The 15,857-nt window shown below is 38.1% G+C and overlaps 1 protein-coding gene across 1 annotated transcript in view; it reads left to right on the top strand.

The window, feature by feature from the left end:
- Positions 1–15,393, top strand: part of GMPS (guanine monophosphate synthase) — a 73,594-nt gene extending 58,201 nt beyond the window's left edge. Inside the window, exons 11-16 of the mRNA XM_068970140.1 lie at positions 1,681–1,796; positions 4,492–4,617; positions 7,508–7,623; positions 12,687–12,817; positions 13,748–13,920; positions 15,194–15,393. Coding sequence (XP_068826241.1) covers positions 1,681–1,796; positions 4,492–4,617; positions 7,508–7,623; positions 12,687–12,817; positions 13,748–13,920; positions 15,194–15,295 — 764 coding nt within the window. The 3' untranslated portion in view covers positions 15,296–15,393. The remainder of the gene's footprint in view (positions 1–1,680; positions 1,797–4,491; positions 4,618–7,507; positions 7,624–12,686; positions 12,818–13,747; positions 13,921–15,193) is intronic.
- The last annotated feature ends 464 nt before the right edge of the window (positions 15,394–15,857 follow it).

Genomic DNA, 15,857 nt, shown 5'->3' with positions numbered 1-15,857 from the left:
TTTAGTGTAGTACAGATTTTTTTTTTTTTTTTTTTCCTGAGTCTAAGCTTTATTTTTATAGTTCTTTTTCATGCTTAGGACAACACAAGTTACAGATTTTAGTTTTGCTTTTATGGGTGGTAGAGAGTCTTCCTGCAGTGTGGGAGACTCAGCTTTGATCCCTAGGTCCGGAAGATCCCCTGGAGAAGGAAATGGCAAGCCACTCCAGTTTCTTGCCTGGAAAAAACCCCATGGACAGAGGAGCCTGGCATGCTACAGTCCATGGGATCGCAGAGTCAGACATGACTGAGTGACTTCACTTTGCACTTTAAAACTCAGTTCTTTGAAACCCTTATCCCCTGACTGACTTGTCTGAATGGATGAACCATTTGTTTTCACAGTGCTGTATGTAACTCATTTGTGAACAAATGAAAATATTCCATTTTTAAGTAGTCATAAAAATATTAATAATTAGAGCTCATATTTGTTAATTAGGACTGTAAGTAAGTCTTAACCTGTTTTTGTTTTGAGTTCTTGAGTGTGGCAAGTCTTCTACCTCAGTTCCTATGTCTCTACTACAGTTATTAGGTGATGAGTTGAGAGTGATCTAATCAAATTAAAAAGAACAGTTAACGTTTCTTTAGTACGAGTGTGAGCTAGGCACTCTGGTAAATATTTTGCATATATTGTGTTATTTGATCCTCACAATAATAACTACTGTTATCCTGTTGTCCAGTTGAGAGAATTTAGGGACAGAGGCTAGTTTGCCAAAAGTTACACAGACTGAATTTGGAACCAGGAGTGTAGCCCCACTAAGGCCACTTCAGTACTGGTTACTCTTGACTATCCTATTGCCTCCATAAATAGTGTTACAAAGATAATGACCCACGTAGAGATTAGCACTTGTTTATGTTACTAACTTTAATTCTGGTACTCGAGATGTTCGGTCCCAGTGTGTGTTGGCAAAGAATTGTGTCTGCAAGTAGTTTTAAATAGATTGGCACATATATTGTGTATTAAAAATAATTATTAGAGAATTTTGAGGTTCTTAATACGTGTACTATGAAAATAAGAGATGGAAATAACTGATACAAAGAGAAATGAAGCATTCTGAAAGTGATGAGTTGTATGGGAAACTAATAGTTGCATTTCATGTTAAACACTTTAAAAACCCTGAAGTGTGTATGTCAATTATATTTCAATAAAAGCAGTATCTTGTGACACAGAGCTAAAGATATATCCGGTAGGGGAGAGGTGAGTAGTGTTCATGAGTAGACAGAAGGCAACTGCACTTTACTGGATGCTATACATGGGCACTTACAGTGCACGAAGCCACTGGATAAGTGACTCTCCGAAAAGTGGGGTTAGGTCGAGTGAGGGCTCCAGCGACAGCCCGGGCCTGGCGCCTGCACCCTGACGGAGGCGGAGCAGCTGCTGCGGAGCTCGCAGGAGGAGGGGTAGGGGGCGGAGCCGGTGGGTCGCCGGGGGCTCATCACTGCCGCCGAGCCTGGGGCCCCCCTGGTGACCCGGCAACTGCTCCAGTGCTGGCTTGGAGGGGCTGTCTCAGGTGCCCGTTTGTAGGCTTCCTTCCTCACACCCCCAGGAAGGGCAGCATCCAATAAAAACTCTGTCCAGGAAAAAAAAAAAGATTGTATATTAAATATAACATTTATATTAAATATCATTGTACTCTTTCTTTAGGTCCTGGCCTGGCAATCAGAGTAATATGTGCTGAAGAACCTTATATTTGTAAGGATTTTCCTGAAACTAACAATATTTTGAAAATAGTAGCTGATTTTTCTGCAAGTGTTAAAAAGGTAATTTGTGTTGAATTTGTATATTATAGGAGCTTTAAAAAGATACAGCTAATCAACACAAGGAATTGAATGGATTCTTGTTGTATGTCAGTATTTACAATGAATTACTTAGGGTTTTGTTACTTGAAAATTCAGAGATGTTTAACCTTTGGAAATGACTATGAAGACAGTATTCTACAGAGGCTCTTAAATGCAGACTTCTCTTTTCATCTATTCTATATATTTTTCAGCTATTCTATATATTTTAACAAATTAGATACTTTGAATTCCTGAAAATAAAATACTTGATATCAAGTATTTTAAAACACCCTTTCATACGTCTTGTGAGAAAGTAAGGGAGATCATTTTAGTTCCAAACTGAGGATGATTGAGAAGTCTTCAGTTCTTCTGTATATTTGGTGCTTAAAATTTATAATCTGTATTAAAGTGGGGTTTGGTTGGTAGTGCTTTTGAGTGTCGGAAAAGAAGCAATGTAAATTATCTTTGGAGTCTCTTCATCTGGGCTTCAGAGAATCCCCATTAATAGGACTTTAACAAATATGAGCTTATAATAAAAAACTCACAATACATCTAAAAATAAGGCACAATGAATGAGAGCTAGTAGAAGACGACCCTCAAGTACTTCAGATACTGGAATTAGCAATCATATATAAAGTACAAAGAATTAAAAGAAGCAATTGTTAATGAGAATAAGGTATATAAGGTATATAAAGTGCCTGGGAGCTTTGAAAAAAAATTAAGTTCTAGAAATGAAAATAACTGAAATTAAAAAGAGCTAGAGAGAGAGTTAGTGAACTTGAATTATCCAGAAATTGGAACAAAGCATCACAGAGAAAATATGATTAGAAGAAGTTAAGACAAAATGAGAACACCAACTTAAATGTATATCCCGAAGGAGATAGACAAAAGTATTTGAATTCTGTCCCACACTTTTGAAAGGGCTTCCCTGGTGAGCCAGTTGCAGAGAATTGGACACGACTAAGTGACTAAGCACAGCACAGCACACTGTTGAAAGACACCATGCCTCAGATTCAGGAAATACGGTACATCCCAATCAGGGTAAAGGAGAAGAATCTGACATCTAATAGGCATAACTATGTGGGCTTCCCTGCTGGCTCAGAGGTGAAGAATCTGCCTGCAAGAGAAGCGGGTTCAGTCCCTGGGTGGGGAAGATCCCCTGAAGAAGGGCATGGCAACCCATGCCAGTATTCTTGCCTTGTCCATGTATTTTCATGCTCAGAGAAGCCTGGTGGGCTACAGTCCATAGGGTTGCAGAGAGCTGGTCACAACTGAAGTGACTTGGCACATGCACAAGCATAGCCATGGAAACTATAGGCTGCCAAAGACAAAGCAACTACAAAGAAAAGATTGATTTCTGCATAAAGGAAATACTGTTGTGCAGGCTGTGAAAGGAACAGTAAAAGCAGGAAGAATTCAAAATGCCAAGAGAAAATACTTGTGAACAATAGTGAACAGATAAATGGTCTCAAAGAACTTGGGCAAAATAAAGATATTTTCACAGAAACAGAATTTATTTGCCAATAGTCTATTACTTAAGGAGCTAAAGGCAATGGTTCTCAACCCTGGTTGTGTATTAGATTCAACAGGGGAAGCTTTTGAAGTATACTGTGATTGGACCCCTTCTGCCTAGAATTTATTTAATTGATGTGAAATGGGACCTGAGTGTACTAAATAATTTGAGTGTGTAGCTAGGTTTGAGAACCACAGTTTTAAAGAGCTGACTAGAGAAGAAGGAAGGGGATCCTAGTTTGAAGGGTCTGAGATACAGGAAGGACTGATAAGCAAATAAAATGGTAAATGGGTAAAATTAATCAGACAGGCTGTATAAACTGATCTCAATTTTGGTGTTTTGTTTTGTTTTTTTTAAATACAACATACAGCTAAAATAGCTTGTAAGCCATAGAAGGATTGGTTGGAGTTAAAGCATTCAAAGACCTTTGTATTGCTTGCCAGATGAGCACAGATTGATTCTCTTTTGTTAAAGATCCCCACTTAAGGGGAGCTGCTAAAGAATGAAAATAGAGGGTTTAACTTCACAACTAGTAAAGGGGAAATAAATGAGTTGGGAAAAATCGTCAGTTCAGAGAAATATAAGAAAGGAGAAAGAAACATAAAAAATGGACACACAAACAGAAACTACTGAATAAACTGGTGGAATGGAATTGAGCCTTAATTAAAAGACTAACATCTTTAGTGAGGACTCAACTGTCAAACTAGATTGAGGAGTAAAATCTACCTGTAGTCTGTTTACCTAGGGGTAGACAGAGGGAAGGTAAAAGAATAGAAACGGATAAAGGAATAGAAAGACATATATTCAATACTAGGCAAATAAACTGATAAATTCATTTCAGACAAAGTTGACTTTATAACAAAAAGTTCCCCTGGAGATAAGGAGAATTTGACTCGTGAGGTATTCCTTGCCGGTGACAGAGAAAAAGCCTCCACGTGTATAAATCTTATCTGTATTTCTTGTCCTAATATTTAACTTTTCATAGCCCTGGCCCTCAGAGATGAAATTCTGACAACACTGCATAGCACACACAAGTTAGAAATACCAAATACAATCTATTGCTTATAAACTAGAAAGTATAGATACATAAGACAGTAGTAGGTACCAAAAGAATGACTACCTTATTTCTTGAAATCCTAAGAAGTATGTCTTTGATTTTCTTAGCCACATACGCTATTACAAAGAGTTAAAGCCTGCACGACAGAAGAGGATCAGGAAAAGCTGATGCAGATTACAAGTCTGCATTCACTGAATGCCTTCCTGCTACCAATTAAAACTGTGGGTGTGCAGGTGAGTTGTGTGAATTCATTGACCTATGACATAACTTCGGCTGCTCTTTCTGCTAATATTGAAATAAGAATGACTTAAGGAAATGAAATATGAAAGTGTATACAACAAGTTTAAAAAATGTAAAAAGACAATATTTTATGAATGCTTATGGTGTGAATAAGGTTGTAGGAACTAAATATTCAGGCTGAGATTTTGTAGTTTTGAAACACCTGTCATCTATAACCAAAAGTAAAACTTCAAAGAATGAATTGTCATAGGATTGGCTTGCTTCTGCTTTGAAGGACAGGTACTGAGAGGTCATGTCCTCATTTATCCTTGATGTGAAATGTTCTGTGGCTTTAGAAGTCTGTTGACTGCAAGAAAGGCCCTGGATGGACATGTTTTTACCATTTAGGCCTTGTTCTCGGCTTGTGGTTCCCTTAAACCCGTGTCCTCTGCCTCCTCAGCCTGTCTTCTCTCTTCCTCTGAGCTGTGATAATGTACAACTAACATTTTCAGTATTTGTTGTGCAGTCTTTCCAGTTGTAAAAGCATGTGACTATAACATAGTTCTCATCTTTGAAATGCTATTCATAAATAGATTATATTAAGTTTGCCTTTGTTTACATGATCATCCAGTGAGCTTCTAGGGGGAAAAGCTTGGGAGGATAGGGAAGGAGTAGGGTTTCTTTTCTGTGAGTTAGGACTTGAAGTTAAATGGAAACCAGGAAAGGTGTCAGTAATTCTACTAAAAATTGTGTGAGTGCCAGTTAGTGGGTTAATGTAGTTAGTACACTTGCCTGGAAAATCCCATGGACGGAGGAGCCTGGTGGGCTGCAGTCCGTGGGGTCGCTAAGAGTTGTACACGACTGAGCGACTTCACTTTCACTTTTCACTTTCATGCACTGGAGAAGGAAATGGCAACCTCCTCCGGTGTTCTTGCCTGGAGAATCCCAGGGACGGTGGAGCCTGGTGGGCTGCAGTCTGTGGGGTCTCACAGAGTCTGACATGACTGAAGTGACGTAGCAGCAGTAGCAGTATAGTAGAATTAAGCGTGAAAAGAAATGTTTTATAGATCTCACTCTTTTCCCTAAATATGTGAATCTGAGCCCATTCTTTTAAATTCCCCTTTCTCCTGAATTCATGTAGCCCTGTTTGTAAATAAACAGTAAAACTTCATTGTTATTTCATAATTAAACTAAAGTATTTTAGTTCATGGAAATGATATGGGACAGTTATTTCCTGCTTTCTCCCTCTTCCAGGGTCCTTATGTGAAAGCTACTTACATTGTTTTTAAATCAAATTGAAATAACCGTTCCTGGAATTGTAGAAGTAATTTTCTTTCAGTGGTATATGGTTTATCTCATCATAGATTCATTTTTAAATTCATGATATGCTATTTCAGGCAGATATTACCCTACTTTATAAAGATAGAAGAGCAGACAGGTTGACCCCCTGCCCCCCCAGTTCTAACTAGGTCTGTTGTAAAAAACTTGCAGCCCTGTATGCTGACTTCTCATTTTCTGATAAGTTCATAGATAATACTGTGGATAAATAAATATAATTTGTAGGATAAGTGATTTCTTTTTAAAAAATGATTTAACATATGCACACTACTATATATGAAATAAGCAACTGTAGTACAGGGAACTATAAACTATAATGGAAAAGAATGAAAAAGAGTATGTATATGTTTGTATAACTAAATCACTTTGTATACTTGAAACTAACATAGCATTGTAAATTAACTACACTTCATTTAAAAACAACGACGCTTATTCAGGCTCTATTACTTTTCCCGTCAAAATAGAAGTTTCTTTTGTTGTTAGTTATCTTTTAGTCTCTTAGGTCTTTGAAGCTGAGACTTAGAAATCCAGATAAAAATCATAATTCATGGTTAGTATAGCAATAAGGTTTATTTTCTAAATACCAAAATAAACTACTTGTTAAAAAACCAAAGGCGCAATACATTTAAAAACTAAATCTCCCTATTTTTGCTCTACAGTTAAATGTCCTTTCAGAATCATATAGAATGAGAATGAAAGGAAATTATTTGACACTTTGTACATCACCTTTTTCTTTTTAACCGAGCATCATGAACTTTTCATGCCATTGCAAGTAGATTCTTACTGTTAACTGTTGCCTTATATTCCGTGTATGATTATACCATCATTTATTTAATTATTCTCCTACCAGTGGACATTTAAACCATTTTCACTTTGTCATTATCATAGGCAAGTAATCTTATTTCTTCAAGGAGTTATTTCATGTGTTTCAGTAATATTTCTTGGATTAAAGAACATGTGTGCTTTAAACTTTAATAGATACTATTATATTAGCATTCAAATAGTCTGAATTCTTATATTCTCAAGTTTACTGCGTATTTAGTAATTTTTTAATCTTGTGAGTTACTTTTCAGTTTAATTTTTTCAAAGCAAATTACTTGGATTAAACAAGACAGATGAAAAAGGAATCAATATAACCAGTTTTATTTGCTTGTTTTAAAATTTGCTTTCTTATTTTAAAACTAACTCATTTTAAAGGAATAAATTATTTATCTGATAAATATGGACAGATCTTGTCTCCCAAATTAGATGTACTGGCTATCTGTATGTAGTTAAGCAGATATTTGGAATGAAATCCCAGTGGATCTCAAGTGTATGTTGAATAAATTGTTGAAGTTACTGTAACACTTTCTTTATATTGTCTAAGGTGATTTAAGTAGAATTTAATGAGGAATTTTTATTTAGGATTTATTTATGTTGTTAGCAAAATATCCATATACATTTTTAGTCAAGCATATTTTTGTTAAAAGTACTTTTCATGGTGTCACCATGCATGAAGTGTTTTCCATTCCATCTTTTGATTTATATAAAATCAATAAAAATTATCAATTGTATTTTTATTTTTAGGGTGACTGTCGTTCTTACAGTTACGTGTGTGGAATCTCCAGTAAGGATGAGCCTGACTGGGAATCTCTTATTTTCCTGGCTAGACTTATACCTCGTATGTGTCACAACATTAATAGGTATGTTCTGCAGTTGGCAGAGGGGTGAGATGTAGTATAAGGCTGTGGTTTTTTTTTTTTAAGGTCTTCCCATTGTTGAAAGACAGCTTAGATCACAACCCAGCAGGTATTTAATAATACTTTGTATTTTGTTTGTTCATTGTAGTACAGTCATCTGCTTATTAAAAAATTTTTTTGAGGTAAATAGGATGGCTTTTATAGAATAGTTTTAGTATGAAATTTAAAGACTTTAAAAATGTCTGTCCAACTAGCAACTTACACTATTTGTTTTATGATGTTTTATTCCAGAAAGATTGAAAAAAATGTACAAGTTACTTACTGTTAGGGACTTGGTCAATTTAATAATCATTACAGAGTAAAGTCAGACACGATTGAGTGACTGAACTGAACTGAACTGAACAGAGTAAAGATAAAAACATACCAGATATCATTAAAATAACTGCCTTAAATATTAAAAAAAATTTTGAACTTAGTTCTTCAGATCTAGTTTTCCTTTAATTTACACATAAATTTCTTATGTCAGGTATATCAACAGCTGATTTATAACCTATATGTAATACTCAGTAGCATTGTCTCCTTTACAGTTCAAAAATATTACTCATTTAGTACCAGATGGCTAATTAAATGTTCTTATTTCACAGTTTTTTACCCTTGTCTATTTCCTTCATGAGTATTAGGCAGTTGACAATCAAAAAGATTACCTGAGATTTCAGTTTACTCAAATTAGCCACAGAGTTTATAAACCTACCTGTTGGTGTTTACATAGCAGGGTGTGTACATTTCTCTCTTTTCGGCCATGTACATTTCTCTTTTTTTGGCCGTTCCTCACGGCTTGTGGGATCTTAGGTCCCTGACCAGAGGTTGAACACATGCCCTCGGCAGTGAAAGCACAGAGTTGTAACCATTGGACTCCCAGGGAATTTCTGTGGTGTGTATATCAGTACAGAAATATACTGATGTGGCTAGTGTTTTTAGACTGGTGTTGGCCTTTAAGATAAGAAGTCAGAGAGAAGTCACATTTTTACTAATGGGAACATGTTAAAAAGGCTTGCATAGATGAACCAAAGGCCTCCAAATATACATAAACCTTTAATACACTGAAAAGAGTGAATTATTAATAAACAATGGTAAATTTGTAGTTGCCTATTTTGAATGGATGTAATTGTCTTGGTTAAGATAATGGTTTAAAATTCTAAAATGCTAATACCTAAATAAAATTCATTGGTCATACAGAAAATTCCCTTTCACTATGTTTGGCTCCATTGCTTTACTATGTAATTAGTATATTTTTCATTTTGCAGCATTCTTATAGTTTCATCTGTCTCTGTCCTTTTGTATTCTAGTCTTTCTGCCTGTCTTTTCTGTTTTCCCTCATTTCTCTCTCCCTCCATTCTTAATCCTTCCTCTCTTCCCAAAAAGGAAAAAAATCAACAGCCAGTAAACAAAAAACTAGATTTTAAAAATATGAACCTAGCAAGCCCCTAAAAAATGTATTTGGTGATTTTTAAAGTTTTTTGGGGGGGGATTGGAATTTAAGTAATTTTTTAAAAAAGCTTTCAATTTTTGCCAACCCCTGCCTGCCCCTAGTTTGCATGGTGGAATCTTTGTGTAGAGAGGGACGGTTCCAGTTTTACTGTCTCACACAGGATGGAAGACTGCTTGTCTCTGTACATATTCTATGACCACTCTTGTTTGAAATAAATAAGACAGAAAGGAGCAAGTTAATGGCATTCTCTTGCCTAGCTGCTTTTTCCTCTAAGGATTATGAGCTCTAGGAAGTATATTGCTTTAAAGTGTGGCTTACTTTCAGTACGTGGGATGAAACCCTTCCTGCAAAAGTATGTTTGGAAGGAGGCAATGAAATAGTTGGTGGTTTTGATCGGATGCTTTTTTCTTCGGTATGTTTATTTTATTCTAAGTACCTATTAATAAGAAGGGAAAAAGGTATTGTTAAACTTCCTCTTGGTAGATGCAGGGGAGATTTATTTTCTCTGCTAGAGACAGATATGGCTAAGGAAAAGGGACAGTTGCCTGCTGGCTGAGAGCTGGATTGGAAAGAGCCAGGTGGCACTTGTCTCTATCCCCTTCTCTCTCTTGCTTTCTGGGTGAAGGTTATAGAACAGATTCTCCAAATCAGCAGTAAGATTCCCCTTGAGTTGTTGTACTTATTTGATACTAATTTCTTTAAGCTATCTTCCAAATTCTACTTTTATTAACATCTGCAATGTATCTTCATAAGTTTCAAACAGACGTTTACTTGAGGCAGTAATGAGTCATTCCTTTTCCAACAAGTCTGTCTTTGGTGACACTTATCCCCCACCCCCCTTACTATTTACTTAAATTTTTGGCTTTGCTGGGTCTTTGTTGCTGTGCAAGGGCTTTTTCTAGTAACTGCTGGCAGGCTTCTCATTGCAATGGCTTCTTGTTGCAGAGCACAGGTTCCAGGGTGTGTGGGCTTCAGTAGTTGTGTTACATAGGCTCAGTTGCTCTGTGGCACGTGGGATCTTCCTGGACCAGGATCAAACCCATATCCCCTTCATTGGCAGGCAGATTCTTAACCATTGGACTACTGTTTAAGAATGGCTTCCCTGGTGACTTCCCATATTTTATTCATGAAATATGTACATAGTGAAATAAGAATCTTTCTTTGGGATCAGTGTTCTCCAAAGTGTAAGAAAAAAAAAAGGTTGAGTGGTCAGATACATTTGGGAAATTCACTATAGCTTCATCTTGGAGGTTACCAGTGCATATTAGCATATTATAGTGTCTGAAGTTTTGTTACCAGTCAGTTCAGTCACTCAGTCTTTGTGACCCCATGGACTGCAGCACACCAGGCCTCCCTGTCCACCACCAACTCCCGAAGTCTACTCAAACTCATGTCCATTGAGTCGGTGATGCCATCCAACCACCTCATCCTCTGTCATCCCCTTCTCCTCTCACCTTCAATCTTTCACAGCCTCAGGGTCTTTTCAGATGAGTCAGTTCTTTGCATCAGGTGGCCAAAGTATTAGAGTTTCAGCTTCAGCATCAGTCTTTCCAATGAATATTCAGGACTGATTTCCTTTAGGATGGACTGGTTGGATCTCCTTGCAGTCCAGGGGACTCCCAAGAGTCTTCTCCAACACCACAGTTCAAAAGCATCAATTCTTCGGCACTCAGCTTTTTTTATAGTCCAGCACTCACATCCATACATGACCACTGGAAAAACCATAGCTTTGACTAGACGGACCTTTGTTGACAAAATAATGTCTCTACTTTTGAATATGCTGTCTAAGTTGGTCAAAACTTTTCTTCCAAAGTGCAACCGTCTTTTAATTTCATGGCTGCAGTCACCATCTGTAGTGATTTTAGAGCCCCCCAAAATAAAGTCAGCCACTGTTTCCCCATCTATTTGCCATGAAGTGATGGGACCAGATGCCATGATCTTAGTTTTCTGAATATTGAGCTTTAAGCCAACTTTTTCACTCTCCTCTTTCAGTTTCATCAACAGGCTCTTTAGTTGTTCTTTGCTTTCTGCCATAAGGGTGGTATCATCTGCATATCGGCATTATTGATATTTCTCCCAGCAGTCTTGACTCCAGCTTGTGCTTCGTCCAGCCCAGCGTTTCTCATCATGTACTCTGTGTAGAAGTTAAATAAGCTGCTGCTGCTGCTAAGTTGCTTCAGTTGTATCCGACTCTGTGCGACCCCATAGATGGCAGCCCACCAGGCTCCCCCGTCCCTGGGATTCTCCAAGCAAGAACACTGGAGTGGGTTGCCATTTCCTTCTCCAATGCGTGAAAGTGAAAAGTGAAAGGAAAGTCACTCAGTTGTGTCTGACTCTTAGTGACCCCATGGACTACGGCCCACCAGGGTCCTCTGTCCATGGGATTTTCCAGACAAGAGTATTGGAGTGGGGTGCCATTGCCTTCTCTGAAGTTAAATAAGTAGGGTGACAATATACAGTCTTGACGTATGCCTTTTCCTATTTGGAACCAGTCTGTTCCATGTCCAGTTCTAACTGTTGCTTCCTGACATGAGTACAGATTTCTCAAGAGGCAGGTCAGGTGGTCTGGTATGCCTATCCCTTGAAGAATTTTCCACAGTTTGTGATGATCCACACAGTCAAGGGCTTTGGCATAGTCAATCAAGCAGAAGTAGATGTTTTTCTGGAACTCTCTTGCTATTTTGATGATCCAACGGATGTTGGCAATTTAATCTCTGGTTCCTCTGCCTTTTCTAAAACCAACTTGAACATCTGGAAGTTCACGGTGCACGTATTGTTGAAGCCTGACTTGGAGAATTTTGAACATTACTTTACTTGCGTGTGAGATGATGCAGTTGTGCGGTAGCTTGAGCATTCTTTAGCATTGCCCTTAAAACCTATTTATTTAATCATTTTCCCCCAGGCTTTTGTGAATTGATTTCCTAGAGCTACCATAACAAATCACCACGAACTAGAAGGCTTAACACAATAAAATTCTATTATGTCACAGTTCTGGAGACTATAACTCTGATATTAAGGGTGATGTCAGCAGGGCATTGCTCTCTCTGAAGGGTCTAGGGGAGAATTCTTCTCTTCATAGTTTCTGATGTTTGCTGGTAGTCGTTGCCTTGAGGCAGTCGAACTCCAGTCTTCATCTCCATCTTTACATGGCCCTCTCTTCTCCGTGTGTCTGTCTTTCCAGATTGCCTTTTGCTTAGAAGGACACCCACCTATCATTGGATTAGCCTCCTGCCCCCCAACCCAAATTATGACCTTTATTCGATTACATTTGCAAGGACCCTGTTTTCACCCCCAGATTCTAGATGAACTTGAAGTTTTGGGTATACTTTTCAATCCAGTATGTTAAATGGAAAGAGGATTGTGATAATCAAGTTTATCTTCACACTAGTATTTCAGAGAATGTATTTTGAGGAAGGTTCAGACAACAGATACCTTCTATAATCCTGTCCTTCCCATTGGGGATTTGAAGTGGGTAAGAGATGGGCCTAAGAACAAATGCAAAGAATGTTATTTTATGTGCTTTGTTTCCTCATACTAAAATGTATTTTCTTTATAATTTTCACTTCCTTCCTTCTAGAGTTGTTTATATATTTGGCCCACCAGTTAAAGAACCTCCTACAGATGTTACTCCCACTTTCTTGACCACAGGGGTGCTCAGTACTTTACGCCAAGCTGATTTTGAGGCCCATAACATTCTCAGGGAGTCTGGTAAGTTGCCCATTTTGTTCATTACTACATGCTTCAGCTAGATTTTGAAAGCTTGGCTTTATGATTTTTAGTAGGAGGATTCAGCTTTTAGTATTCCTATTTGATTCTGTGGGTAGTTCTGTGACATTGCCTTATCCATATAGAATTTACTCATGTTTATAGTCACTTGCAGACATGAACAAAGTGACAAAACTTGAGTTGCTCAGCTCAGATGTTCCCAGCTGAGGTTGAAGATGACAGTCCTCTGTCTTGTTTCAGCTCTGTTTCTGTAAACAGGTGTCTTTTTTGTCGTCTATTTAATGCCATGTTGTTTTGCATTTTCATGCTTTTTGTTGGTGATTTCACTGTTTAAAAATGTCCTCTAAGCTTAGTGCTGAGGTGCTGCTGACTAGGTTCCTAAGCACAGGAAGACCATCACGTGCCTTACTGAGAAAATAGGTGTGTTAGATAAGCTTCCTTCAAGCTAGAGTTACAGTGCCATTGGCTGTGAGCTCACTGTAATGAATCTACAATAGATATTGAGTAAGGTGTCTTTAAACAGAAAACATATAAAGAAAGGTTATATATTGATCAGTTGATGAATATGTTATGACTAGAGGCTTGCAAGACCCTAACTCTGTATTCCCTCTAGGGTTAGTGGCTCAGCATTTTCTTATTCAGTGTTTGCAGTATAGAAGATAATTATATGAATAATGAATTGACTTATATGTATAGCACATCACTGCAGTCATCAGACTCTGTAATTTGTATTTGTCATTGCGTTTGCTTACAGTGCTATGAGAGTAGCTGAATACAGTACATGGTGACAGTCCTAAGAAGAGGTGTGTCTGTGTGTGTGATTGTAGGTCCTGTCTGGAAGGATTTGATTGAACGGAGAGTGCTTTCCTGTGGCGTGGTGATTGATTCTACATGTTAACTTCCTTTCCCTAGGGTATGCTGGGAAAATCAGCCAGATGCCAGTGATTTTGACACCTTTGCATTTTGATCGGGACCCACTTCAGAAGCAGCCTTCTTGCCAGAGATCTGTGGTTATTCGAACCTTTATTACTAGCGATTTCATGACTGGTATACCTGCAACCCCTGGCAGCGAGATCCCCATAGAGGTAATAGATACATTTTTGTCTGATGTACATATTTAATACCTTAACATTTTATAATAATGGTGAATGGGATAGGCTATGGCAATGTTGATATTTCTGAGGTTGGTTTTCTGTTCATAAAATAGGCTCTAATTTTTTAAATCTCCACATAATTCATTATTTAATACATTATAGTAGGAAAAGGCCCTAAGTATATTAACCTCTCTTCCAGATGTCTGATTACTATGTGGAGACTCCCAACTCTAATCTATCTTTTTATCTAATCGTGCCAACCTCTGCCTTATAAATAATGTCCTCCAAGTAAAAAAGAAAACCCTAGGAGTGAAGAAGAGTCAATTAGATATAAGGATGAAATTTAATAGCATTATGGCCAGGCACCCATGAATTTCTTCATGCTCTGCCAACTAGCAATTGCAGTTTTGATCATCATCTTCTTTCTTGTTATCCCTCCACTAGAGTGTTGTTTCCAGAGGAGCTGTTTCTAAGATAGCAAGTAAAAGTCAAAACAAGACTTTATTAGTTGTACCACTGTTCCAGGACTCTTAATACAGGGCTCTGATTATATTACTAGCTAGTATAGAAATGTGGTTTGGAGAATGTGGCTTAGAGTCTGTTTTCCCTTAGGCTTGCATTTGCCCAGCCTCTGGCCAGTTAGGTGACAAGGCCTTCCTTGTCTATACATGTAGCAGTGTTTATTATTACCTGTGTTATGTGCCACCGTAGTGGCCTCGGAGTTGTGAGCCACAGAGAATCTGTGAAGCGCTGTCTTCCGCACGTGAAGTCTCATGCTTGGATGCTGCAGCAGTGTCAGGTTGCTATAGATGCTTCTAAACATTTGCTGTGGACCAGTAACACCCATGACTTGCAGAGTGCATGAGTACTGCTGAATTTGAGTCACTTAAATCTGTGGAGTCACTGCGTAAATTAATCATAAATGTATCCCATACACCTAGAAAGTGAAAGTTCTCAGTCATGTCTGACTCTTTGCGAATCCATGGACTGTATAGCCCATGGAGTTCTCCAGGCTAGAATACTGGAGTGGGTTGCCATCCCCTTCACCAGGGGATCTTCCCAATTCAGGGATCAAACCCAGGTCTCCTGCATTGCAGGTGGATTCTTCACCAGCTGAGCCACAAGGGAAGCCCATATACATAGAGAACAGTGGTAAAAATAGATTGTGTTTTGATTTGAAATTACAAATGAAATTACAAATTCTAGATCTGTTGAACATGCAATGGACCCTAGCTCTTTATTTATAATCTTTGTTTTATAACAGGTGGTGTTAAAGATGGTCACTGAGATTAAGAAGATTCCTGGTATTTCTCGAATTATGTATGACTTAACATCAAAGCCCCCAGGAACTACTGAGTGGGAGTAATAAACTTCTTGTTCTACTAAAGTTCCGTGTGCAGTTTAAATTGTTTAGAAACCATTCCCAGTATTGAATGCAGTACTGTTAAAAGTGTTACTGGAGCAACCACATCACATCTGAATTCTCTGCAGCAAAAGTCTACGGCTTAAGAGCTGAGCTGGGGATAACTAAAAGGGACTGAAGAGTTCGTACGGGTATAATCAAAGCACCATTGCCTACACTCAGACAGACTGACACTGCTTTTGCCTTTACCTCTGTCTCACTTGTTCTTTATGTATAAATTCACTGTTTCTATTGCTGTCTCTGCAATCAAAGATGTATGGAAGTGGGTGAATTTGGGGGCTGGTAGTAGACTTCTGTCCCCTTGCCAGTTTCTAAGAGATGTTAGGAACACCATTATTTACCATTGTGACTTAGTATGTATACCTTTTGGCGAAACTGAATTTCCCTGTAAGTAACTTTATTCCTCCACGAAGAGGTCAACATATCAGATAAAGATATGGGTGGGCTGTCCCACCCACTTTTGCAGGACACTGGGACCATAAAATGGTAAGCTACCTTAAGATGG

This window comes from Capricornis sumatraensis, chromosome 1 (genome assembly GCF_032405125.1).
Source record: "Capricornis sumatraensis isolate serow.1 chromosome 1, serow.2, whole genome shotgun sequence".
In the NCBI taxonomy this organism is placed as follows: Eukaryota; Metazoa; Chordata; class Mammalia; order Artiodactyla; family Bovidae; genus Capricornis; species Capricornis sumatraensis.
The sequence above is the reverse complement of the archived record's forward strand: the minus strand, read 5'-3'. Positions and strand labels throughout refer to the sequence as shown.